At 36.8% G+C, this 27178-nt stretch overlaps 1 protein-coding gene across 1 annotated transcript in view; it reads left to right on the top strand.

Moving 5' to 3' along the window:
- Window positions 1–3333: 3333 nt before the first annotated feature.
- Window positions 3334–27178, top strand: part of gps1 (G protein pathway suppressor 1) — a 35481-nt gene continuing 11636 nt past the window's right edge. The window contains exons 1-11 of the mRNA XM_061884140.1: window positions 3334–3570; window positions 10276–10368; window positions 11208–11389; window positions 15446–15610; window positions 15718–15853; window positions 16022–16099; window positions 18548–18608; window positions 18718–18803; window positions 21913–22007; window positions 23305–23410; window positions 23511–23591. Of these exons, the coding sequence (XP_061740124.1) occupies window positions 3538–3570; window positions 10276–10368; window positions 11208–11389; window positions 15446–15610; window positions 15718–15853; window positions 16022–16099; window positions 18548–18608; window positions 18718–18803; window positions 21913–22007; window positions 23305–23410; window positions 23511–23591 (1116 nt within the window). The 5' untranslated portion in view covers window positions 3334–3537. The remainder of the gene's footprint in view (window positions 3571–10275; window positions 10369–11207; window positions 11390–15445; window positions 15611–15717; window positions 15854–16021; window positions 16100–18547; window positions 18609–18717; window positions 18804–21912; window positions 22008–23304; window positions 23411–23510; window positions 23592–27178) is intronic.

Here is a 27178-nt window from a genome sequence, read left to right as displayed (position 1 = left end):
TTTCTCATGTTGGCAGTCTACAATAAAGACCTTGAAGAGACAACGTTCTGTTTCTTGCATTTGCCACAATATTTGTATTCTATTTTTATTATTTTGAACTTACAACCCCCTGGCGCTGTTTTGTACTGTTTTCATAATGTTGTATAATGTTGTATATTGTTGTTTGTCTTACTGTTTGTAATTGTTGAAATTTATAAATAAACCTTTAAAAAAAAAAAAAAAAAAAAAAGTACGTTCTTCTTCTTCTTTTGTTTTTATGGCGGTTGGCAATCAACCTTCTAGTGGGCATTACCGCCACCTACTGTAATGGAGTGTGGACCGAGGTGGATCCCTACTCTATATTCTTTTACTTAACCCAGTGTTTTTTAAATATGTGTGTATTGCTTTATATCCTATGTTTTCTGAATGCAATCCTAATATACCTCCCACTTCTAATCTAATATTTTCTTTTGCTAACTTATTTTCCAGTATTTCTCTTTCTCTATTATATTTCCTACATTGTATTAAGACATGGCCAACATTTTCTATCAGGTGGCAAAAATCACACAGCCCTGTAGTATGTTTGCCTATCAATTTTAGTGAACTATTTAGATATGTATGTCCTAATCTCATTCTAGTAATAATGTCTTCTTCTTTCCTATTTCTACCCCCTCCTCTCATGACACCTACTCTCCTCTGGACTTTGTAAAACTCTCTACCTTTTGTTTCCTTATTCCAATTATCCTGCCACTTTTTATTGTGTTCTATCTTAATTATGCTCTTCACTTCTTCTTTACTGCGCTTAATCTCCATGTTTACTTCTGTTTTAGTGGTTGCTTGTTTTGCGTATCTATCAGCTAACTCATTTCCCTCAACTCCTACATGAGCAGGAACCCAGAGAAATGTTACCACACCTCCCGCTTTATTTATCCTGTAGATTGCCTGAACTATTTCATAAACTATATCTAGTCTTGTTTTTGGAAGCTATGTTTTTTATGCTCGTCAATGCACTGCTGGAGTCCGAGCACACAACTACTTTCCTTGCTTTGTTTTCCTCTATCCAGTTAACTGCCATATAAATTGCTACCAATTCCCCCGTGAAAACAGATAGTTTATCACTAATTCTTTTATTTAACACTATATTTCTCTGTGGGATAACTGCAGCAGCTCCTACTTTACTATTTATAGTTTTTGATGCATCTGTGTATATCATAATATTGTCAAAAAACATTTCCTCAATCCATTGTTCTATTTGGTAACTATTTAAATGTCTATTCTTCAGTAACTGCTTGTTTACCTTTGGGTTGTCATACATCCACGGTGGTATTGCAGGAATTGGTACTGTAGGGCTAACTTTAATATTGTCAATTTGTGTTTTGTTACATATATCTCCTATTATCCACCCAAAACTATTCATTTTTTTCTTCCCTTTTCCTTGGCAGTTTAGTAGCACTTGACGGGTTGGATGTCCTTGCTTGGATCCTTTTAAGTTTGCCCAATAAACTGCTGAGAGTTGATCTCTCCTCATGTCCAAAGGTTTTTCATTCATTTCTACTTGTAATGCTGCCACTGGAGTTGATTTAGTAGCTCCACAACATAATCTTAAAGCCTGCGACTGGATCCGGTCTATTTTCCCAAGTAGAGTTTTTGAAGTAGATTGATAAATAATGCATCCGTAGTCGATAACAGATCAAATTAAAGTGATATATATTGTTTTCAATGTCAACCTATCAGCCCCCCAATCTTTACCCCTCAAAGCCCTCATTATATTTAACACCTTTTTACTTTTCTCCACTATTTTGCTGATGTGGGTTGACCAGTTAATATTTCTATCAAACAATATTCCTAAATATTTAAATACTTGTACCTCTTCTATGTTTTCTCCATAGAGTTTTATTTGGAGCTTGTTTTGTACTTTCCTCTTCGTAAAATTTATGACTTTTGTCTTTCCAACAGAGAATCTTAAACCCCAAGCCGTCCCCCAGTCTTGAACATTATTTACCGCTTTTTGAATCTTCTTTTCTATATGATTTGTATTTCTACCTCTCTTCCACATCACTCCCTCATCAGCAAACAATGCCACCTCCACTAATCCTTTCACTTCACTAAAAACTTCATTTATCATGATGGAAAATAGTACTGGACTTACTATACTCCCTTGTGGGGTCCCATTTTCCACTTCGTATTCTCTGCTATATTCATTCTCTATTTTTACTAATAATGTTCTACTTGTTAAAAAGTCTTTTATCCATCTGTACATTCTTCCTCTAATCCCAATCTCATTTAGTTTCATCAGCAACCCCTGTTTCCACAACATATCATACGCTTTCTCTATGTCAAAAAATACCGCAGTTATACTTTCTTTATTTATTTGTCCCTTTCTAATTTCCTCTTCCAGCTGCACTGCTGGGTCATTTTTGCTTCTTGCTTTGCGAAAACCACTTTGGTAGTTTTTTATAATTTCTTTTGACTCTAAATAATATATTAATCTTTCATTAATCATTTTTTCCATTACTTTGCCCAAATTTGAGGTCAATGCTATCGGCCTATAATTTCCTGCCTCTTCCGGATCTTTCCCTGGCTTGCATATTGGAATTATTACAGCTGTTTTCCACTCATCTGGTAATTTTCCTTCTTCATATATCCTATTATATAATTTCAAAACCACTTCTTTGCCGATGCTACCTAAATTTTTGATCATTTGATAACTCACAAGGTCTTTCCCTGGCGTCGTATTTTTAACTTTTTTTAAAATTTGAACCATTTCATCCAAAGAAAATGTCATATCCATAGTGTTGGTAAAACTATTATCGTTGTCTTCCTTCATTTCCTTAATATTTAAACTAATTGTTTCTTCTCTCTTTTGTTTTTCTACATTTCTCAAATTATCATTACTGTGCACTTTAACAAAGGTTTTTGCTAAAAGTTCTGCTTTTTCTTTATTTCCTACCACACTCCGCGTTCCTTCTTTCATCACATGATTTTTATGTTCTTTTCTGACCCCTGACACTTGGCTTAAAGGAGTAGTTCTATTTAGTGTTTCACAAAAAGTTCTCCAATGGTGTTTTCTTGTTTTTTTAATAACATACCTTACTCTAGCTTGATGCCTTTTATATTGGATCATGTCTTGGAAATTATGTGTTCTTCTCAGTATTCTAAATGCTCCATTCCGTTCTTGTATTGCATCTGTACACTCTTGTGTCCACCACGGCACTATCTTCCTTCTTGATTCACGTGATTCACGTCGCGACACAGTCAGTTCTCTGCGTCAGTACGTTCGCGAACGTGAATCACGTGACTCGCGCCAGTTCGACTCATACCGGCATGGTCGCAGCGGAGCTTAACTGAACTGAGAAAGGAACGAATCAGTTCAGGAAGTGATTCGGTTCAGTACGTTCACTCAAAAGATTCGTTCTTTCGAACGAATCGTTTGCGAACGACACAACACTACAGATCAGCCCCACGTACATACCACGCACTGCTGGATTGCTCCTTCTGGATATATTCGTATTGTCATTATCGTTGCCGATAGCGTCGTGAAAGGCATACAGCTTTAATATGCCTTTGCCCGTGCAGGTATTTAACTTTCAGGTAAGTTTGTTCCTGTTTTTCTTTGACTGCAAATGATAAGGTGAGGTTATCCTAGACGCATTAGCTGGCTAGCTGGCTAGCTGGGCTAAAGATAGGACAATTGAGCTATATAGTGTCTTGTCGCAACTATCAAAGAAAACACGTCGAAAGATTGAATAAAACTTTGTGTTTGGTTCGGAAACATGTTTTATAAAAGTGTCAGCGGTCTTTAACGCAAGTGTATACCAACGAGTAGCATAATTGTTGCAGCTAATGACTGATCTCGTTTTTGAGCAGGTTCAATATTCCCCTATAAATACAACACTAATAATCTCAAATAAAAAAAACAATATTTTACGATTTCGTTTAAAACTCACATGCTTTGAGATATAACGTTTGAAAAAGGTTACCTTAACCAAGGCCTAAGTTGGCTAACATGACGCTGGAAATGGGAACATTTTTTGAGGCTTAAGTAACATTATAAAACATGGCAATGCAAATATCTTGACTTTTTGCAGAGACTCTGCTGTTTAAACGTTCTGCATGCTCAGAGGATGTCTTTGATAGACCGAAGAACAACTTGTTTACATGTGTGACATGTTGCCAATCACCACAGTTAGCAATGGCAACTTCCTGTTGTTTACAGTTCATGACTTCAGCTTGCAAGAGCGTGCGTGACTTTTGCTATTGACATCATTTGCCAAGACGGTGCTCCCAGTGGAATAAATGTTAAATGGGTTGTACTACCCCTTTTTAAGGAGACCAAAGCGCTTTGACAGTATTTCCACATTCACCCATTTATACACACATTCACAAACTGACGGTGGGTGCTGCCATGCAAGGCGCTCACCAGGACCCATCAGGAGCAAGGGTGAAGTGTCTTGCCCAAGGACACAACGGACGTGACTAGGATGGTACAATCAATCAATCAATGTTTATTTATATAGCCCTAAATCACAAGTGTCTCATAGGGCTGCACAAACCACAACGACATCCTAGGTAGAGCCCACATAAGGGCAGGGAAAAGCTCAACCCAGTGGGACGTCGGTGACAGTGACAATGACAATGAGAAACCTTGGAGAGCTTTCGTTCCCCTTTCGTTCCCCTTTCGTTCCCCCAGGGGAACGAAAGCAATGGATGTCGAGCGGGTCTAACATGATATTGTGAAAGTCCAATCCATAGTGGATCTAACATAACGGTGAGAGTCCAGTCCCAAGTGGATCCAATATAGTAGCGAGAGTCCGGTCCAAAGTGGAGCCAGCAGGAAACCATCCCAAGCGGAGGCGGATCAGCAGCGCAGAGATGTCCCCAACCGATACACAGGCGAGCGGTCCATCCTGGTTCCCGACTCTGGATGAGCAGTCCCGACTCTGGACAGCCAGTCCTTCATCCATGGCCACCGGACCTGTGTGTCCCCCCCCCTCCACAAGGGAGAGGGGGACAGAGGGGGGGATTGAACCAGTAACCCTCAGATTGCTGGCACAGCCACTCTACCAACTTCGCCAAAACCGTCACTGTTGCCTACTGGGAAATAACAAACTATCCTACCAAAATGTTATTGTGCCTACCCGATTGACGTTGCCCAGAACCAATTGCTTGAAGGGGAATCATCCATCCATCCATTTCCTACCGCTTATTCCCTTTGGTTCACGGGTGGCGTTGGAGCCTATCTCACCTACAATCGGGCGGAAGGCAGTGATTGGCAACACTAAACTGGCCCTAGTGTGTGAATGTGTGAATTAGGGCTGGACGATATTGCCTTTTTTTAATACCGCAATTTTTTTAGGCCATATCACGATATGCAATATATTTCTCGGTATTTTGCCTTAGCCTTGAATGAACACTGGATACATATAATCACAGCAGTATGGTGATTTTATGTGTCTACATTAGGGCTGGGCGATATTGCCTTTTTTAATATCACAATATTTTTAGGCGATATACGATACAGTATATATTACGATATTTTGCCTTGGCCTTGAATGAACACTTGATGCATATAATCACAGCAGTATGATGATTATATGTGTATAGATTAAAACATTCTTCTTCATACTGCATTCATATATGCTACTTTTAAACTTTCATGCAGAGAGGGAAATCACAACTAAGTCAATTGACCAAAAGTGTATTTATTGAAGTTATTAAGCAGTGGCACAAACATTCAAGTCATTTCCAAAACATAAAGTGCAAGATTGTCAGAGATATTTTAAGTGTCAAATAAAAAAGAGCTGCATAATAGGAAATCAAATAGTATTTGTCCTTCACTATGTGGTATGTTACTACGGTTATGAAATTCTCTTCATTCTCTAGCGAGTGACTTTTCAAATGATGCTACATATTAGCAGTAATGCTACTTTTTATAGCAACGCTTTAGCACCGCTCTTGACAAATTACGGTTGTCTGTTCGACATATTCCCACTTGAAGCCGAACCACCGCCAGACGATGGAAACCCTGCTGTTTTTATTGGGAATTAAGTCTTCCTTCATTTGTTACCAGATCCGCACCTTCTTTCTCTCTTATTCCCACTTATACGGTTACGTTAGCAGCTAACGTAGCCCAGTCCGCTACGTCTCTGCTCTGCGAGGGTGGACACGTATATGACTTATGTAAGAAGGTGCGCCTGCTTGTCTGTGAGAAGGAAAGAGTATGAAGAGCATGCAGTGTAATGTCGCAGCTAAAAGACACTTTATGAGAATGTATACTCGAATATTACGATATAGTCATTTTCTATATCGCACAGAGACAAACCCGCGATATATCCTATATATCGATATATCGCCCAGCCCGAGTCTACATTAAAACATTCTTCTTCATACTGCATTCATATATGCTACATTTAAACTTTCATGCAGAGAGGGAAATCACCACTAAGTCAATTTACCAAAAGTGTATTTATTAAAGTTATTAGCAGGTGACTTTTGAAATGATGCTACATATTAGCAGTAATGCTACTTTTGGTAGCAATGCCTGTGCCACACACATGACCAATTAAAGTTGTCTATTCGACATATTCCCGCTTGAATCCAAACCACCGCCAGACTATGGACCCCGTGCTGTTCTTCTTAGGAATGAATTCTTCCTTCATTTGTTACGAGATTCGCACCTTCTTTCTCTCGCAACAACCCGCTAGCATCACAGCTAACGTTAGCCACGCCGCTACCTCTCTGCTGGGCAAGGGCGTATACGTATGTGACGTATGTAAGAATGTGCGCCTGCTTGTCTGTGAGAAGGAGACACAGGAAAAAGCGAGGAGAGCCTGTAGTGTATTGCCCGCAGTTAAAAACAACTGCATGAAAACCTCTACTCGAATATTACAATATAGTCATTTTCTATATCACACAGAGACAAACCCGCGATATATCGCGTATATCGATATATCGCCCAGCCCTAGTGGGAATGTGGTCTGTCTATCTGTGTTGGCCCTTTGAAATCAATCAATCAATATTTATTTAAATAGCCCTGAAACACAAGTGTCGCAAAAGGCTGCACAAGCCACAACGGCATCGTCGGTTAAGATCCCACATCACGGCAAGGAAAAACTCAACCCAATGGGACAAGGAGAAACCTTGGAGAGGACCGCTATTTAAAGGCTAGAGTATACCAATGAGTTTGAAGATGGGACTTAAATGCACTTGTTTTGAAATTTTGCCTATAGTTCACAATAGGGCTGGGCGATATGGCCTTTTTAGTAATATCTCAATATTTTTGGGTTTGACGTACTGCGATATTCTGTTCAACATCTGGAGACAAGTCAGCAGCACGGAGACATCGTCAACTGTTGCACAGATGAGTGGTCCACCCGGGTCCCGACTATGAACAGCTGTTGCGTCATTTGTGGTCTCCTAATCTGTGCCCCTCCCCCTCTTCTTCGAGGAGAGGCAGAAAAGAAAAGAGACAGCAGATCAACTGGTCTAAAGGGAATGTTATCGTGCCTACCGGATTGACCAATTGCTTGAAGGGAAACTGCATCTATTTTGGAGTTTGGCCAATAGTTCATAAACCTTATGAGAGACAAGAACATATGTCTTTTTTTTTAATGCATTCTGAATAAACGTCCATAAAAACCCAGGAAATAACCATCCAAAAAGCGCCAACAAAACCCTATTTCAATCAAACCAATCAGTCAAAGTTTATTTATATAGCCCTAAATAACGAGTGTCTCAAAGGGCTGCACAAGCCACAACGACATCCTTAACTCAGTTTGCAAATCAGAGCAAGAAAAAACCAAACCGAATGGGATGTAATGAGAAACCTTGGAGGGGACTGCAGATGTGGGGATCCCCCCACTGGGCGACCGGTGCAATGGACGCCGAGTGGATCTAGTTAATAGTGTGAGAGTCCAGTCCATAGTGGGGCCAGCAGGAGATCATCTTGAGTGAAGACAAGTCAGCAGCGCAGAGACGTCATCAACTGATGCACAGATGAGTGGTCCACCCGGGTCCCGACTTGGAACAGCTGGTGCATCATCTGTGGTCACCTAAACTGTACCCCCCTCACCTCTCCTTCGTGAAAAAGAAGAGCAGAAAAGAGACAGCAGATCAACTGGTCTAAAAGGATTGTTATCGTGCCTACCCGATTGACGTTGCCCAGGACTAATTGCTTGACGGGGAACTGCACCTCTTTTCGAATTTTGCCTATAGTTCTAAATCCTGAGGAGAGACAAGAACACATCTTTTTTAATGCATTCTAAATAAACATCCATAAAACCCTAGAAATTATCATCCAAAAAACACCAAAAATACCCCATTTATAGTTCCTGACTTGAATATTAAACAAGTATTAGCGACATTGTAATTACAAGGGTTAGTTAACATTAAAGTAGGGCTGGGCAATATATCGAGTTTGTAAGATATAGCAATTTATTTTTAGACAAGATATGAATTAAGAAAATATTGTAACATCGGTAAAATGAATTTCATGTTAAAATGAATTTCTTGTTAAAATGCCCAAACGCCTCTTATTTGTTATGATCCTCGTTCTCCCCCGCTCCTCACTCCCTCTTGTGGGCTACTAAACCCCTCCTCTTCCTCCTTCTAAGACAGGCTTGCACTATAAGAACATCCATGATTGGTTAGTTGTTTACTGTGATGAGTCACGATTGGTTGAGATTAGGCCAATCACAGGCAAGATAGGGCGGGTCATCGAACCAGGAAGGGAAATCACAACAGACATCCCAAATGACGACCAGTCGTAGGAGAGAAGAGCGATTTATATATTGAAAAAACTAATGGAAGACGCCAAAGGATTCCCCTCTTTAGATTTCCATGTCCAGGAAACCCACAATACGTCGACTTGGCCACATTTGGACAAATGTATGCGTCTGGATAAAGCATTCATTTGAGTTGTTTACCATGTAAGCCCAAATCAAAACATTTCTCATGCATATTTCGCTTGAGAAATGCTGCAAAAAAATTGATTATTTGCACAGCTATGTTATTTATTTTACATAGAAATAATATTTTTATATTTTATTTTTGTTATGTAATTCTGTGCTATTTAAACTATTTATTTTCTGTTCTGTTGATACCCATCTTGACTAAACTGGGTTAATAAATGTGCCATTGACTGTTTACAGTACAGTTGTCATTCACTTCAATTTCAGTGAATCTTGCTCTAAAATGAATATCTTATATATGTATACTTTCACTGGAAAATATATCGAGTTTAAGCAAAAATAAATCGAGATACACTTTTTCGTCCATATCTCCCAGCCTTACATTTATGCTGCTGTATTGATATCTTAAACTGGTGAGCTGCTGTCTTGGTTCTGAGCTCTTGAAAGTTCATTCTAGATAATAAATCATGCCTCTCGCCAGAATAGTAATATAAAATAACTCACGTGACGACACATAAACCAGAAGTGAAACAACTTATCAGTTTACATTTATTAAAAGACCTTCTAAAACATTTACAACTTAAAATGAAAGAAGATAACATATTTAAACAATCAAATTAAAATAATATAACTCTTATAATGTCAGAGCGACATCATATATATATATATCCATCCATCCATCCATTTTGTACCGCTTATTCCCTTTTTGGGGTTGCGGGGGGCGCTGGCGCCTATCTCAGCTACAATCGGGTATATATATATATATGTATGTATGTATGTATGTATGTATGTATGTATGTGTGTATATATATATATATATATATATATGTATATATGTGTGTGTATATATATATAAATATACATATATATTGTGTATATATATATATATATATATTGTATGTATATATATATATTGTATATATACATATATTGTTCATATAAATATATAGCATTTTTTTAAAAAAGTGTCTATTTTTCACAATTATTAATTATATTGAATAAAAAATGCTCGTCGGTCAGAGGAATTTATGTGTTCATGGTTGTCACTCACCGGTGTCTCGCCACGCATACATGCATACCCGTCAACAGACACAAAAAGCAATCCCAGAGAAGCAATTAACAATTTGCAGTCATGTGGTTGTTAGGATATGTTATACATTCAATAATAGCTAAAGTTAGCTACCCATGCACATGTTACTTACGGGCATAGTTAGTTATGTCATTACAAGCAGTAATATAATGCTTAGAACACAATAAAACATTTTCCCCTTTAGGTATCCGCATACAGATTGCAAACAGCCCTTTTAAGTAGTTCATAGTTACCTTCAAGTGTAACATGTCTTTAACATGGATCATTTCTAAAGTGTGCTTTTTGCATTTTTTACAGGGGGCTGTGGAACCCATGCAGATTGATGCCGACCCCCAGGAGGACCAGCAGAATGCGCCAGACATCAACTATATTGTGGAGAACCCAACCCTGGTATGGACCATTACAAAATGTTACATTTTCATCATGGCACACAAGTCAAATGTTTTGACAAAATTATGTTGTAGAATATAAATGAACAACTTTCTTTATTATATTTACTTCAGTAAGAAATTAAAACAATGACAATACATTTTAGGGCTGTCAATCCTTGGGCACCCCACAATTGGATTTGATTCTTGAGGGTACCGATTTGATTCAGAATCGATTTTTGATTCAAAATCAATACTTTTTAATAACATTCTATGATTAACTACATTCCTCCATAAAATAACAGCTGTGATACATTTTCATAATACTTAAAATAAAACTGGTTTTGTTTTATCAAATGTTTCTCAAGCATTTATTAAAGTACAAAACAAATAAGGCAACGAGAAGTATGCCACCCTTTTTTCCAAAGTAAATCTGTACCGCAGATATTGGCATCTACCTCAACAATACGATTTGCCTGAGTGGCTGGACAAAAGAATATAAATAAAAAAAAAAAAGAAATATATATATATATATATATATATATATATATATATATATATATGTATATATATATATATATATATTTTTTTTTTTATCGATTAAGAATCATTACAAATAAGAATCGTGGTTCATTCGAAAATAGATTTTCTTTTGACACACCTTAGTTGTTACACAATTGATGAATGTAAAATTTGACATTTATTTCCCCATATGTTCCTTTTTCCTGTTATTTATCATTAAACGCACGAGAAATGCAAAATGGGAAAGTAAAGGACCTACAAAATAATGAAAATTTTGGGTTTTAAATAACTGCTATTGCTAATTTTATTTACTCATTTGAACCATTTCTTTCTCTTTAGGACCTGGAACAATACGCAACCAGTTACAGTGGACTAATGCGTATCGAGAGGCTCCAGTTTATCGCAGAGCATTGCCCACAGCTCAGAGTGGAAGCCCTGAAGATGGCCCTTACCTTCGTCCAGAGGACCTTCAATGTTGATGCTTACGAAGAGGTCCACCGCAAACTAACTGATGCCACGCGGTATTGTATATTCTTCTCTTAATTAACGTTGCACATTAAAGTGCTGACTTTAGAAATTACTTTGTTGGTAGTTGGGATTAGGGGTGTGACGGTATTGTAGAGACCATGGTTTTACGCGTTCTAAGTCTTCTCAAAAAAGCCTTGACGATATGAAAGAAAAACATGGTAAGCGTAGTTCATTTTTGGGTTATAAAATAAATTACATCTCCGAGAATCCCCAGATTAGTGCAGTTCTGCAATTTGAGGGCGTTGAGCGAAAGAGAAAGCTGTAAGTGAAGAGTGTTCCACTTCATTGTAGACAGAGGAATTGTTTCTTAACATAACTTAAGTTATGTTGCTAGCAAACCGACAAACAATCCCTGGCATAAACATAACCTCTGTGTCGAAAGCGCGCTAAATTCATCTCAAGTTTTCTGAGCCAAAACAGACTCGCTCACGGCGCACCGTGCCGAAAGAAAGCACCTGCTGCACACCGAACTACTTGATAAGCTACCATCACCTGGAACAGATGAAGCCAGCGAAGCTAAACGTGACTTTGTGAGGTTTTTACATTTTTATAAATGGGAGTTAACTGTATTTTCATGATTGTAGCTGAGATAGGCACCAGCGCCCCCCGCGACTCCAAAGGGAATAAGCGTTAGAAAAATGGATGTATATTAAAAATGTACTAATATGATTCACTTCAACAAACTCTTCAAACTTAAAGTGTTTACAAAGTACAAAGAAGAAGAACCATGATAAACATTCTGAATTTATTTCATCCATCCATTCTTCATTCTTAAAATAATCTTACTTATCTCATCATATGAAATACAACTTACTTCACCAATTATTATTTATTTATTTTATTTTTATTGTGATTACTTATGGAGTATATTGTGAATAAATTGAGAACAGGAAGTGAATAAAACTTTTAGCAACTGTTATGTAAAAGTAAAGGGGTAGGATTAAATAAGCTCTGCTTCTTCCTACTCCTTTTCAAACATGTTGAAAAGAGAAACTGGAAATTGTGATGTATCATGCTGTATGCTTGCATGTTCGAAATAAATTTAAACTCAAAGCACTGGTGAGATACAAATAGTAAAAGAATACAAATAATAATTTACCATTTGAAAATGATGTTTAGTAAATGTTAACTTGAAACAAAAGTCTTATGGTATTCAGCACACACAATACTTTGTTTACTGCAGAATGTTTGTGATTACGAGCAAAAAAACACAAAAACTTAGAGGGAAAAAGTCGTTCTCTTTAACCCCACAAAGTCAACTGAAAAAGAAGCGAAACCGTGGCCCTAAAACCGAGGTATTGACTGTACCGTGGCTTACTTGTACCTTTACACTGCTTGTAAACACAATTAAGGTCTATCTTGGACACCCAACATACTCGCTCCCTATTTTAATGCAATCTTTGAAATGTATGGTCAATTATCAGGATATAAAATTAATATGGGTAAAACCCATCTACTCTCATATAATTATAACCCATCAGGGGAAATTAGAAATAGTTACCCTCTGAAATGGCAAACAGACTCTTTTAAATATCTGGGCATTAATTTGTCAAAAGATCTAACAAAATTATCAGAATACAATTATCGACCCATACATAAACAAATAAAAGATGATATAGCAAGATGGAACTTAATTCCTTTTTTTAGCCTTAGTTCTAGAATTGACTCTATTAAAATGAATGTACTGCCGAGACTGCTATACCTGTTCCAAACCCTTCCAATAGAGATTAACCAAAACCAATTCAATGAATGGGACAAAATGCTATCAAGGTTTATATGGCAAAGTAAAAGGCCAAGAGTTCGTCTCAAAACTTTACAATTGATCAAACAAAAAGGAGGATGGGGTTTACCTTGCCTCCGATATTATTACTTTGCAGCCCAGATGAGAGCAGTGATATGCTGGTGCAACCCGTCATATGTTGCTCAATGGAAAATTATTGAAAAAGAAATGGCCTCCATCCCCATACAAGCAATTCTGGCAGATAGCAATTTACAAGGCCACATAAATAACATTGATAATCCATGGGTGAAATTGACCCTAAAAGTGTGGAAAAAGATCATAAAGGAACACAAACTCAAGAGCGATATTGCAGTTCTTAAGTGGTGTGCCTATGATACAGAGTTTGCACCTAATAAATTAGACTCAAAATTTAAGGACTGGATATCTAAGGGTAAAACAGCTTTATGTAGTGTAATGGAAAATAAAAAAATGCTTAGTTTTGAAACTATGAAAAGGACATATATATTAGAAAACCAAGATTTTCATCGATATCTGCAGTTGCGTCATTTTGTTAATATGAAGGTGAAAAGCGTTACAAAGACGAATATATGTTTGATTGAAGTGTTTATAAAAGCTTACAGTTCAGAAATTATTGATGAAACTGTTTCATGCTTGTATAAGTGTTTGTTGAATATGAATTTATACTCAACCTCATATATTAAAACAAAATGGGAGACGGAAGGAGGGATAACTATATCGGAGGAAGAATGGACAATAATATGGAAATATCAATGGACTTGTACCAGCTCACCCAAGTGGAGGGAGTATGGCTGGAAAAGTTTGATCAGATTTTTTATTACACCCTCTCAGAAGTCTCACTATGATAACTCCCCTGCCTGCTGGAGAAATTGTGGGAATTCAAACGCAAATCACTACCATGTTTTCTGGAACTGCTCTACCATAAAGGACTATTGGAAAGAGATACACCAAGCTTTACAGGATATTTTCAAACGAGAAATACCCCTTGAAAGTAAAACTTTGTTTTTGGACTTGCTCCTCAAGATTGGCTGAAGAAAGATAAATACTTAATGAATATCCTACTGGTGGCTTGTAAAAAGACCATCACTAGGAAATGGATATCCCAGGAGAGCCCAACTTTGAAGCAATGGATGGAAACCACAATGGACATATATAAAATGGAGAAGACAACTGTCTTTATTAATTATAAATTGGAGAAATTTGCCTCATACTGGGAAAACTGGGTCAATTATGTCACGCCCCATAAGCCTGACTTAAATCTTTGGAATTAGTGTACTGTTTAAAAAAAAAAAAAAGAAGATTACTCCCTATATGTGTATATATACATATAAGTATCTGTATATATTTATTTTATTTTATTTCTGTTCATTATTATTATCAATGTATTATTTACTCTTTGCTTATTTAAATGATGTATGTGTAGATACTACCTTGTTTTTGTTTATCTCTGTTTCTTTTTCTTTTTTTGGGGGGGTGGGTGGCAAACAAAAATACTTTTGACATTTAGAGCAGACAACGGTTATGTGATGTATGTGAATATGATTTAGTAGATGGAAATGTCTGATGCTGGATGTCAATAAAAATAAAATGAAAAAAAAAAAAAGTAAACACAATTAAATATATGAACAGAACAAAATTACTGTTAGCTGTTCGCATATGTTACCTCGATCAAACATGGCGGAAATGTCTGTTACAAGATACAGCAATAGTAAACAGTACGAATGGAATGGTACTCTGTAATCCTACACGGGACAAATTGCCTTTAACACAAAAATATTGTGATATTTTAAAAAGGTTGTAAAATAATATACTGCAAATGATTAAACAATGAGCTGTTATTTGTTTTGCTATATTGCCCAGCCCTAGTGCTAACACTGTGCTACCCTCAATGCTAACATGAATACAAGAGATATGAACTTATCTTCTTAACAGGTTACTTTCTGCTGTTAGCAGTTCCAGTTCGACTTATGCTGAAGAGTACAAAGCCTTTATTCGTTTGTTGTTTCCCTACTGCACATTTAAGATAGCTTAGCAGTTAACATGGCTTGACCTCTCCTCCTGCCTGTGTTTTTGCTCCCTGTGTCCCTGCTCGTTCCACATTTTCGAACCATCTGTATTCATTTCATTAACATGCTAAATAATCCATATTTGGACGATTGCCCATCAGTTCTTAATCATTTTCCCACTCCTATGTCAAGCTGACCAATTGATTTGTTGTTGCTGCAGCAGAGCGAACATTGCAGACTAAACTATTTTGCAGTAAATTAAAACAAAAAACACTTTCTTTTAGGGAAGTGCAAGGTGTACCAGAAACGGCTCCTGAGGGTGCAGCTGTCCCGCCTCCCCTAGACACGGCATGGGCAGAGTCCACTCGGAAGAAGGCTCTTCTTAAACTGGAGAAATTAGACACTGATCTAAAGAATTACAAGGGAAACTCAATAAAAGAGAGTATCAGGTATGCAGGAAAAAGATGGTCACCAATATTACTTCTTTTACAGTGAAATAATTACAAACTGAAGTACTTGAACCACACATGCCTTGATTTATGCTTATCCTCCTTAGGAGAGGACATGATGACTTGGGAGACCATTACCTGGACTGTGGTGACCTCAGTAATGCCCTCAAGTGCTACTCCCGAGCCAGAGACTACTGCACCAGTGCTAAACATGTCATTAACATGTGTCTAAATGTAATCAAGGTAGTGTAAAATCAAAACACTGCATCTTCTATGTGAGGAAATTTTATAACTAAGGGTAGTAGTTAAGAATCATGTTTAAATGTGTCCTTCCTAAACTCTTTTTTTTTTTTTAACACTCTTGAGCTGTTAGGCACCGGTTAATAGTTTCCTATTTTTGATTCTTCCCAGGTTAGCGTTTATCTCCAGAACTGGTCCCATGTACTAAGCTATGTCAACAAGGCAGAATCTACGCCAGAGATTGCAGAGGTTAGTGTCACTCTCACAAATAACTGACTAAAAATTAAATTGTGTGTCTTAGGTCTAAATACCACTTGTTAAAAATAGAAAATCACAAGTGTGGCCCGGGGACTTTTTTGGCCCACATCTTGTTTTCTGTTGGTCCTCTGCATTTTTTATGAATACATTTAATTTATTATTAATGAGATGTATTGTTAAATATTACACTAACTTGGCTTGTCAACCATAACACAAAAATAAGACGCTGATATTTTGTTCAGATAGCTTAGCATAAATTGAACTACATTAGATAGGATTTAGCATCACAATGCATCCAAATGTATCAAAGTGTAGGGTTTCCCCTTAATGTAAGTGTTTTTTACTTGAAAATAAATTAAAGTAATATAATGTATTGTAGTCCCCAGGAGAAGTCACAAAAAGTCTGACGCTGTTTTTAACTTTTATTACCAATCTTATAACAAACAACACAATTCTAACAGGTTTTACCTCCTGTGCACACACTTTCATCTACATGCTTCTCCAGACACACACATCATGTGGTCATTGGAAAAATGTACTTCAAATCAAAACGGCACAAACATAAAACAATACCACCAGCAGATTGTTACAATATGAATAGATGCATATATATATATATATAGAGCCCATTATTTGTGCACTATTGACAAGTGATTACCGAAAACTCGGCCAGCGGAAAAAGGCTGATCACCGAAAACAGCGCTGCCAAAACCAGATATAAACAAGGCACATGCCATTGTCTGGAGCTCTGTCAGCATGTCTGGAATGAGGACGTAACTTAAATATATTCCGGGTATACCCGTTGACAGTGATCTACAAAATGTGCAATTATTGAGAGGACAGTGGTGGCTTTTAAGGAGAGAAAGTCAAACTGGAGCAATGGCACAGAGCAAGTGTGACGTCATGCTTGCTGCAGATCGCCTCTTTCATTAACTACATCAAGGGACAGAATTAGTTTCTAAACATGAGTGCATTTTCTAATAAGACCAGAAATGGATGCAAAATGTGTTGCCAGTCGTTTTTAATAAAAAAAAGTCATGAAAAGTCTCTAGACACTTGAACAATTCTCAAAGTACATTGTACAATAAGCCGCAACAATTAAAAATGTCAAAACGATATATAAAAATGTATGATAATACTAATTCATAATGAGAGATTTGTTTTTAAATGTACAGTGGGGCAAAAAAGTATTTAGTCAGCCACCGATTGTGCAAGTTCTCCCACTTAAAATGATGACAGAGGTCTGTAATTTTCGTCATAGCTACACTTCAACTGTGACAGACAGAATGTGAACAAAAAATCCGGGAATTCACATTGTAGAAATTTTTAAATAATTTTTTCGTAAGTTATGGTGGAAAATAGGTATTTGGTCACTTCAAACAAGGAAGATCATTGGCTCTCACATACCTGTAACTTCTTCTTTAAGAAGCTCTTCTGTCCACTCGTTACCTGTATTAATGGCACTTGTTTGAACTCGTTATCTGTATAAAAGACACCTGTCCACAGCCTCAAACAGTCAGACTCCAAACTCCACTATGGCCAAGACCAAAGAGCTGTCAAATGACACCAGGGAAAGAATTGTAGACATGCACCAGACTGGGAAGAGTGGATCTACAATAGGCAAGCAGCTTGGTGTGAAAAAATCAACTGTGGGAGGAATTATCAGAAAATGGAAGACATACAAGACCACTGATAATCTACCTCGATCTCGGGCTCCATGCAAGATCTCATCCCGTGGGGTCAAAATGATCATGAGAACGGTGAGCAAAAATCCCAGAACCACACGGGGGGACCTGGTGAATGACCTGCAGAGAGCTGGGACCAAAGTAACAAAGGTTACGTGAATTCCTGGATTTTTTTTCACATTCAGTCTCTCACAGTTGAAGTGTATCTATGATGAATATTACAGACCTCTGTCATCATTTTAAGTGGGAGAACTTGCACAATCGGTGGCTGACTAAATACTTTTTTGCTCCACTGTATGTATACATTTGTGAGCCTGCTTGAAGAAAATCATATCATAGCAGACTATACAAATTATGCGATTATGTCATGGTGACTACGCCCCTAACCACGCCCCCACTGCCACAGGTATTTTGGCAATCTAGGGGAAACCCTGAAAATGGCCCCCTTCATTGTTTAATTTTTGTATATGTCGCCCTCGTTGGAAAAGGTTTGGACACCCCTTGTTTAATGTAAAAGGGTAAACACTAGTACAAATGAACTCTGTGACAGTGATGCAACAAGCTAGTGTGCTGTTGCCCCAAAATATTAAACAGCTTGTCAGGCTTATCTTGAAAGTAACAACTGGAACAGTCTAAATGACATACCAGATTGTTTACAAATTGTTTTGCACAGACCATTTCAAACCTCGGAGTGTGATTAGACAAACATGTTGTCGATCACACTAAAGCAAATGATGCTTTTCTCTTCATGTAGCAAAGAGGGGAGCGCGACAGCCAAAATCAAGCAGTTCTCACCAAATTAAAGTGCGCTGCAGGTAAGGAAACAATATAAAATGTTGTGTTCGTCAATGTAATACCCTGTGTGTGATGGATTATTATTTTCATTATTTGGTTTTCCACATGCTTCCCCGTTATGTTTTATAGGTCTGGCGGAGCTCGCCTCTCGGAAATATAAACCAGCTGCCAAGTGCTTCTTGCAGGCATCCTTTGATCACTGTGACTGTCCAGAGGTAAGTTTAGTTCTCTTCGTACTTTGGGATACAAGCTTAATTGGTCAGCGCTGCCCATTGAAATGAATTGAAATCAAGATGTGTGCTTTTCCCACTAAAAACATCCCCATTTTAAAATGTAAAATACCTTTTAAAATGAAAAACTAACTTTTAGACAAGAAATATTGTATGAAAAATAATACAGTACAATAGAATGTACTATGAACAATTACAGTAGTCTGATGTAATAATAATGTATGAAATTTTTCTTGGAGAGCGGACTTCTATGGTATCTACTTTCAACTGTTCAGAGCCAGAACAAACAGGCTCAGAGACAGCTTCTTTCCCAAAGCTGTCACCATGTTGAACTCTAACTTATAATAATAATAATAATTCACCCCTATACAATATCATGCCTTAATACCCTACTGTGCAATACTACCCTTCGAGTGCAATACGTCCAACACAGATTGTTATTTATTACTTCGGTACTCTTGCCTTGTTCTGTATATTGTACAGTATTTTGTATTTCTATAGTGTTTTGTATTTTGTACAGGATTGCTTGTTATTTTTATTGGATAGTAGTCTGTTTATTTCAATTGTTAGTTTTTTCCTTGATTATTTCTTGTGTTATTTATTTCACCCCATATTTGTTCCCACTACCACACCTTACGTTGGAGTCTTTAATCCCGTTATATGCAAATATAATGACTATAAAGTCCACTCTATTCTATTATATTTCTCCGTCAAACCACCATCATCAGTTTCCCCATATTTTGTATTGAGGAATGTCTGCCGGTTATAAAATATTTTAACATACTGAATTGGCATCGGCGACTCATTCTCCTCCGGTATGATGCAGATAAGCAGTGCTATGCTTGAATTGCTTTGCCAAGTCGACTCCACACAGTCATGTTTTTGATGATTACTATCTTTATTGTAATTAATATTGTCCGTTGCTTCTTTTCAGTACCATCCTTCACACTCACTTGTGTCATTCCTATGGCTGGAAAATCAAAGTTTTGTCGATCTGAAGCACTCATGTCAAATTCTAGCCCCGTTGTTTTATGTGGCCTGCAAAATATTGAGCGTCAATAAAGTATTATTGCAAATTTTGTCCAATCATGAGGTGGTAATATTGTTTCATGTATATTCACTATTACAAACAGCCCTCTGAGGGCAGCCATAACTGCTATGTGGCCCTCAATGAAAACAAGTTTGACACCCATGAGCTAAACCTATGAGCTACAACCAGCAAGTATTGTTGTCCTGATACCAGCATTTTGGTGTCGGCACCGGCAACAACATGTATTCCGATACTGCTCAAAAGAAAAGACGCCACAAAAGCATTCATTGTTTTTTTTATTTAAACAGAAAATCTAATGATAAATTAAACAAACGTTTCTTATTGCACTCAAAGAAAAAATTTTGAAAATGAAAAAAAGAATTGAAAGGCTTTAAACATACTGAGCTTTTCTTATTGCACTCAAAGAAAAAAATACAAATTTACATATCACATATAGCCTGCCATTACCCAGGATAAGGTTGAAATTGAATAGAAAGCTTTATTGGCATTGTAGTAAATTATTCCCAAATTAAGACAACTATAATAATTAGTAAATACTAAAAACAATACTATGGCTAAACCACACAGATAAGACATAGAGCAGGAAAAACACACGTTCTTAAGGATACAACACAAATTGTAGGATTTTTTTTTTACGAAACTCATTTAATTCACTTGCATTAGTTTACGCTATGTTGGCGGGTAAACTCCCTGTGCATGTCTGGATGCTTGTCCTTTAAATATTTACCTAATTTTGAAATATTTCCACCTTTTGCGAGACATTTTTTAAACCATCGCGAGCGGCGTTTCCATGTTTATAATTTTACCTTTATCGTTAGTTTTGAAGCCTAAATACCTCCATATGGCGCTTGTAATTATTAACCAGTATAATTGCTGTTTCTGCCGTTCTTCCTCTTATATCTCCAATGCTTTTTCAGCTTGTATGTGCTACATGTAAGTGTTGACTCACTCAATATGCCCCTTGGCTCATATTACCAGCAATGTCTCTGCTGCACGCCAACATGAGTTAGAAATAAAAAGTAAATAAATAAATGGGTTGTACTTGTATAGCGCTTTTCTACCTTCAAGGTACTCAAAGCGCTTTGACACTACTTCCACATTTACCCATTCACACACACATTCACACACTGATGGAGGGAGCTGCCATGCAAGGCGCTAACCAGCACCCATCAGGAGCAAGGGTGAAGTGTCTTGCTCAAGGACACAACGGACGTGACGAGGTTGGTACTAGGTTGGGATTGAACCAGCGACCCTCGGGTTGCGCACGGCCACTCTACCACTGCGCCACGCCGTCCCACCCTGTATATTTCAAAGGCAGTATAGTACCTTTTTATATCATTAGTACTGGTTTACCAAACACTACTAGCGAGTCAGACACTGGATGTTTTGGTCAAATCATTCAGGGTTATAACAGTATCATTCTGAAAACTCCAATTCCAAGATACCACTGTATTCATCATTGTATTCCCCCGAATGGGAAGAGCCTCCATGCTGTTTCATTTTGTTCTTATTCCTATTTTGGTTTTAAGGACCACCAGCAAACAATATTGCTCTCTGTAAAAATAAACTATGCTCTGTCATTTGTGAGAAGTCACTTGTCGGTAACAGTATATTACGATTTGATTGATATGCAGAATGAATTGATTTAATTTTATGCTTGAACAACCAAATAATCAAAAAAAAATAATGAGATATGTCATTTTTAAAGGGTAATTAAATTACGTGTTACAGTTCATAGTACATGTGACATAGTGTTATTATACTTTACCTTTTTGAAGTTTGTGTCTTGGGCAATAAAAGATGGTTAAGGTTAAACAAAATTTGAACATTTCAAAAAGACTTTGAGAAAGAGTGTCCAAAGTCCAGCCTGGTTGTCATTTAAATGTTTATAAGTTGCTTTGAGGAAAAAGTTAAATGTCATCACATAAGCAACAAAGCTCAATTTTTTTTGTAATTTCCCTTAACTAAAGTGGAATTAATGCTGATTGATTTTAATTGCTATGTTGACTACTGTATAATACATGTGTGAATGTTTCCTTTCAGCTTTTGTCACCCAGTAATGTAGCAGTTTATGGAGGTTTATGTGCGTTGGCCACATTTGACAGACAAGAGCTCCAACGTAACGTCATCTCCAGCAGGTATTTATTCATTGTCGAATGAGAAATGTTTTTAATAAAGTTAATCTCAGTTTTCAAATTAAATAATCAATCACCATTTTTAACTGTTTGCAATATGCCCATTTTTCACTATGTTGTACTGACAACGATACAAGACAGGACACAAGTCAATATATTTAACATACTATACGTCAATTAACAGCTTCAAATTAAATGGAAATTCAGATTAAATTAGACCATGCACAAAAAAATATAATGAAGTTTTGGACTTAGTGTATTGTTTTCTATTGTGTATTGTTTCCTGTTTGACTCCTATTTATTATTTTTCTATTTACTGGTTTGGACTGTTGGCAACAGCTTTGCTTAGCATTGTTGGTGAAGCATTAGTTTGAAATTAGCAATCACCACTATTTATTTAAATTACGAATGCTGCGATCAGAGTTTTAGGATGGCATTTCTAATTATTAACTGTAATTATCATTTTTTTAATTTATATGTTGTGAGTAGGGATGTAACAACATTAAAATGTGATATCCTGGTTATCCTAAATTTGATGCTCCGGTTCTTGTGACCAAAATTATTTCGGTTTTTATTGCAGTATTGTTGAATGTTGTCAATAAATACTTTTTTACACACATTGAAGTCTTTTGACCAAGATGTTTTCTTTAAAATATATAAATTAAATAGACACTATTTTGCATGTGTTGTGTTTCTTACACTTCACTGACAGCGTTTTAGACTTAGAATATTATCTATTTAATGGCTAAGCTTTTCCTGTTTAAAATATTGGTCTGTACTTGAGCACGTTAAAATCTATTTAATTAAAAAGTGCATAACAAATACAATCTTTTATTAAATGTTATTTCTGTCGGGCATCGTGTCCTACTTTGTTCAGCAGTCCTTGAACGCACTGTGAAAACTCCTCGGACTCTTTTCTTCTGAGTACAGAACGGTCACTCTGTTTTAAGAAAGCACAGCTTGTAAGTTCAATGTGCACAATTGACTCGCTTAGTTAGTAGTTTCATTCCAAGCATGCATTCCTTTTGTAATAAAGACTCTATTTGACTGTACCTACAAAGATATAATCACATTCAGACACTTATCGTACATTAAAGCTGTATATTTGGACTGGGGTTCATATTGTTTCATATGGCCTGTCTGCTATTCTTTAGTCTGCGCCATGCTTGTCTTGATGTACAACAAGATTGATTAATAAATTAGTTTCTGCTGCTGTTTTTGACAGCCCTACTATATAAACATGCATACAATGTGTAGATAATAATAATAGGATTTTTAATGACTTTTTTTGTGTCCACAGCTCGTTTAAGTTATTTTTAGAATTAGAACCCCAAATTCGCGACATCATCTTCAAGTTCTATGAGTCCAAGTATGCTTCTTGTCTCAAGCTACTGGATGAAATGAAGGTAAGAGCAGGAAACTGAGTTCAAATTATACAAATAAAACAGTATTTGTCTGCACTGCAGTTAACATTTTTGGATTAATGCTTATGGTTTGTTCCTTCAGGATAACCTTCTTTTGGATATGTACTTGGCTCCACATGTCCGGACACTGTACAGCCAAATCAGAAACAGAGCCCTCATCCAGGTAACACACAGCAGCACACCCGTTTACAAAGATTGATTAATCAAGTTACAATTACATATCAGGTTTAAGTCCAATTCCAACTTTTTTGCTGCTAAACAAGGACATAGTCACTCACACCGATGACATATTATGATTTTTTTTTTCCTACATTTAGAACACTTCCTAGTGGTCTACGTAACTCAACGATGGTGCTTTAGTTAAAACATGTCATAGATCTTGCTTTACAGACTATCTTCAAGCTGCTTTGAGGCTTTCTCTTTACATGCCGAAGTCCTTTTTTAGGCTAACCCCCTCCATCTGCGTCTCCACTCCGTCAGCAATGTTTTTAGCGCTTCAAAATAGTCTACTGACAGATATATGTGAGAACTATAGGCTATTTTAAGCTACAGTGGGGAATTTTAACATGTATGTACATGTACGGGACAGTTTGACTTAAAACAGAGAATAGAGTTGGGGTCGGGACCCTTTTTGGTTGAGAGAGCCATGAAACCCAAATATTTTAAGATGTATTTCCGTGAGAGCCATATAGGGCTGGGCGATATATCGATATAAACGATATATTATGGTTTGTCTCTGTGCGATATAGAAAAGGACTATATCGTAACATTCGAGTATACATTCTCACGCAGTTGCTTTTAGCTGCTGGCATTCTCACTCCTTCTCACAGAGACGTAAAACAAGACCACCTTCTTACATATGTCACATACTGTCGCGCGTGCAACGTCATACGCTCTCGTCGAGCAGAGAGGTAGCAGCATAGCTAACGTTAGCTGAGGCAGGTCGTGAGAGAGAGAGAGAGAAGGTGCGAAACTGATCACAAATGGAGGAAGAACAATTAATGCCCCAAAAAACAGCAGGGGGTCCATCATCTGGGGGTGGTTTGGCTTGAAGCGGGAAGATATTCAGCAGACAACAGCAATATGCAAAGTATGCGGCCGAAGTGTTGCTACAAAAGGTAGCAGCACTACTAAATTGTTTTTTCATATAAAAAGTCACCTGCGAGAGAATGAAGAGTATTTAATAAATACAGTTTTGGTAAATTGACTTAGTTGTGATTTCCCTCTCTGCATGAAAGTTTAAAATGAGCATATATTAATCCAGTATGAAGAAGAATGTTTTAATGTTGACACATAGAATCATCATACTGCTGTGATTATATGTATCAAGTGTTCATTCAAGGCTAAGGCAAAATATCGAGATATGTATCGTATATCGCGATATGGCATTAAAATACAGAGATATTAATAAAAGCCAATATCGCCCAGTCCTTGAGCCATATAATATTTTTTAACATGGAATACAACTAAAAGCGTGTATTTTCAAGTAAGACCAACATTTTTTTGAGTACAGTAAGTCTCTTATTCTTTTTTAATAACACTGTTATTCTGAAGCTAACCAATAATAAATAAAATACTTCTTACCATTAATGCGACCTGTTTTGAAAGTTATTTTTAATACTGTTATTACCAGCGGAAGTATTCGTTACTTATCGTGTTAAGCAATGTCAACTAAGATTTATCGGAGAGCCAGATGCAGTCATCAAAAGAGCCTCATCTGGCTCGAGAGCCATAGGTTCCCTACCCCTGAAATAGAGGAAAATTATGTTTGTCATGTTGTGATCTGTTTTGTGTTAATACCTTTGTTTATTTTAATATATATGCATGTGCCATTCTCTTGTATTTTACACTGCAAAACAAATTACCTTCGGGTACAAATAAAGTCAATTGAATTAGGGACATATTGACTACAACTTTGGAATACAATGAATAAAAATAGAAAAATGGCAGACTTGCATTAAGGTCTTTAGTTAACCCACTATCATATATAGAGGGAGATATCCGCTGAGCTGACTGAGGCAAAATACGTTCAAACGGATTGTTTGGAGCAAGTTTGCAAGAAAGCAAGATTTTTAATAAATATATGATTTGATTTAAATTTTCAGGACTTATGGGGTAGGACGGGAAAATTCATTTAATTTTGATATGGATTTCGATTATGGCTTCTCACGGTCATGCAGCCTGCATGCAAATTCCGGAGAAGATAAGAAGCACATAAGATAAGATGAAAGTGAGTGAAAAAAGAGCATTTCTACTCTTAAGTTTGGGATCTCACCATGGTTGCTACTTTGTATTTGACACAGCACTAGTATGTCTAATTAATAATCACTAAACTCAACAAAAACGTAAGGCAAATGATTTACACGATCATGTAACTGTGGACGGAGTTGCATTAATTGTCCAATAAAACAGAATCTTCTGTTATACGCTGAACATCACATCAGTGTGTGAATGTGTGTGTGAATTGGTGAATGTGGAAATAGTGTCAAAGCGCTTTGAGTTCCTTTAAAAAATGTAGAAAAGCAGTATACAAGTATAACCCATTAACCATTTACCATCAGTGAAATTGACATCAATCTAAGTGTAATGATGTCGGTATGTTTGTTTGGGAAAATGATGTGTCCAGGAACACTTATTCATCCCCTCAACACCCAACCGCTCCGTCCTAAACTAAGTCAATGTCTAGACGGTAAATTGAAACAGCGACTAAATTATGGCGCTAAAGCTAGCAAGAACAATACATACACCCACAGCACAGCTCATGTACTTGTGTTGTTGTGAACGACATCATTGATGTAGCATCAATGTACAAACAGAACAGCAGGAGCAACTTGAGAGGCACTCTTTTATTTTTTTTACAGTCTCAAATTGTCTTGTCGTCAACCTAAGAACAGCAGCACAGCACACTTACATCCCTCACAATATTAGCGCAATGCGCCACATGCGGTCTGACCGTGCTACCTAAATAAAGGTTTCAATGAAGTACCTATAATGTAATGAAAACACTTATTTATACATTAACACAACTATTATGCTATGCCCTTAAAAATGATGATCAAAACTGTCCAAAGACACTAAATTAATGTGAGGATTTTTGCATTTAATTAACAAACATTTTACTAAACTTTATTTGATGTAAAAATAAGTCATTCTGTGGTGGTAAAATAAGTTTAAAAGGTAAAAAAATGGCGTTAAAAACAAAAGGGAAAAACTAAATTTTATTGTTTCTTTTATATTGCTCTTCTCTTTTAGAATTCTTATTATTTTGGTTACCGGTATGTGTTTTACTTGTTTATGTGTTACTAATTTATATTTGTTTATTTAAATTAGTTTTAAAGGTGAATTTTGGTGGTAGAATAAATACTCATGTTTTCAAATTAATGAGTAATCGTGTTATTAATCGTTATTTCATTATTAATCAAAATAATTGTGATTATTATTTTCGTCATAATCGTCCAGCTCTATTATGGGGACATAAGTAAAATACACTAAGACAGGTGACTAAAGGTAAAAAAAAAAAAAAAAAAAAAGGTTGGTTTTGCGTGATAGGACCCCCTTAATGGCAGATGCCTAGAGGCACAGAGCACAGCAAATAATAAATGTTATGGCAAATGGAGTAATGTCAAGGCCAGAACTATTATGTTTCATTAACAAATTTAACGGTCTCTTAGCCTGGTGGTTCTGGTTGCAATGTTCCTGCACCGTCTTCCAGAGGGAAGTGGTACAGTAGTCGTGTTACCTGGGTGGGAA

Source organism: Nerophis ophidion, linkage group LG23 (genome assembly GCF_033978795.1).
Source record: "Nerophis ophidion isolate RoL-2023_Sa linkage group LG23, RoL_Noph_v1.0, whole genome shotgun sequence".
NCBI lineage: Eukaryota > Metazoa > Chordata > Actinopteri > Syngnathiformes > Syngnathidae > Nerophis > Nerophis ophidion.
Note: the sequence above shows the minus strand (reverse complement) of the source record. Positions and strands in the feature narration are given on the sequence as shown.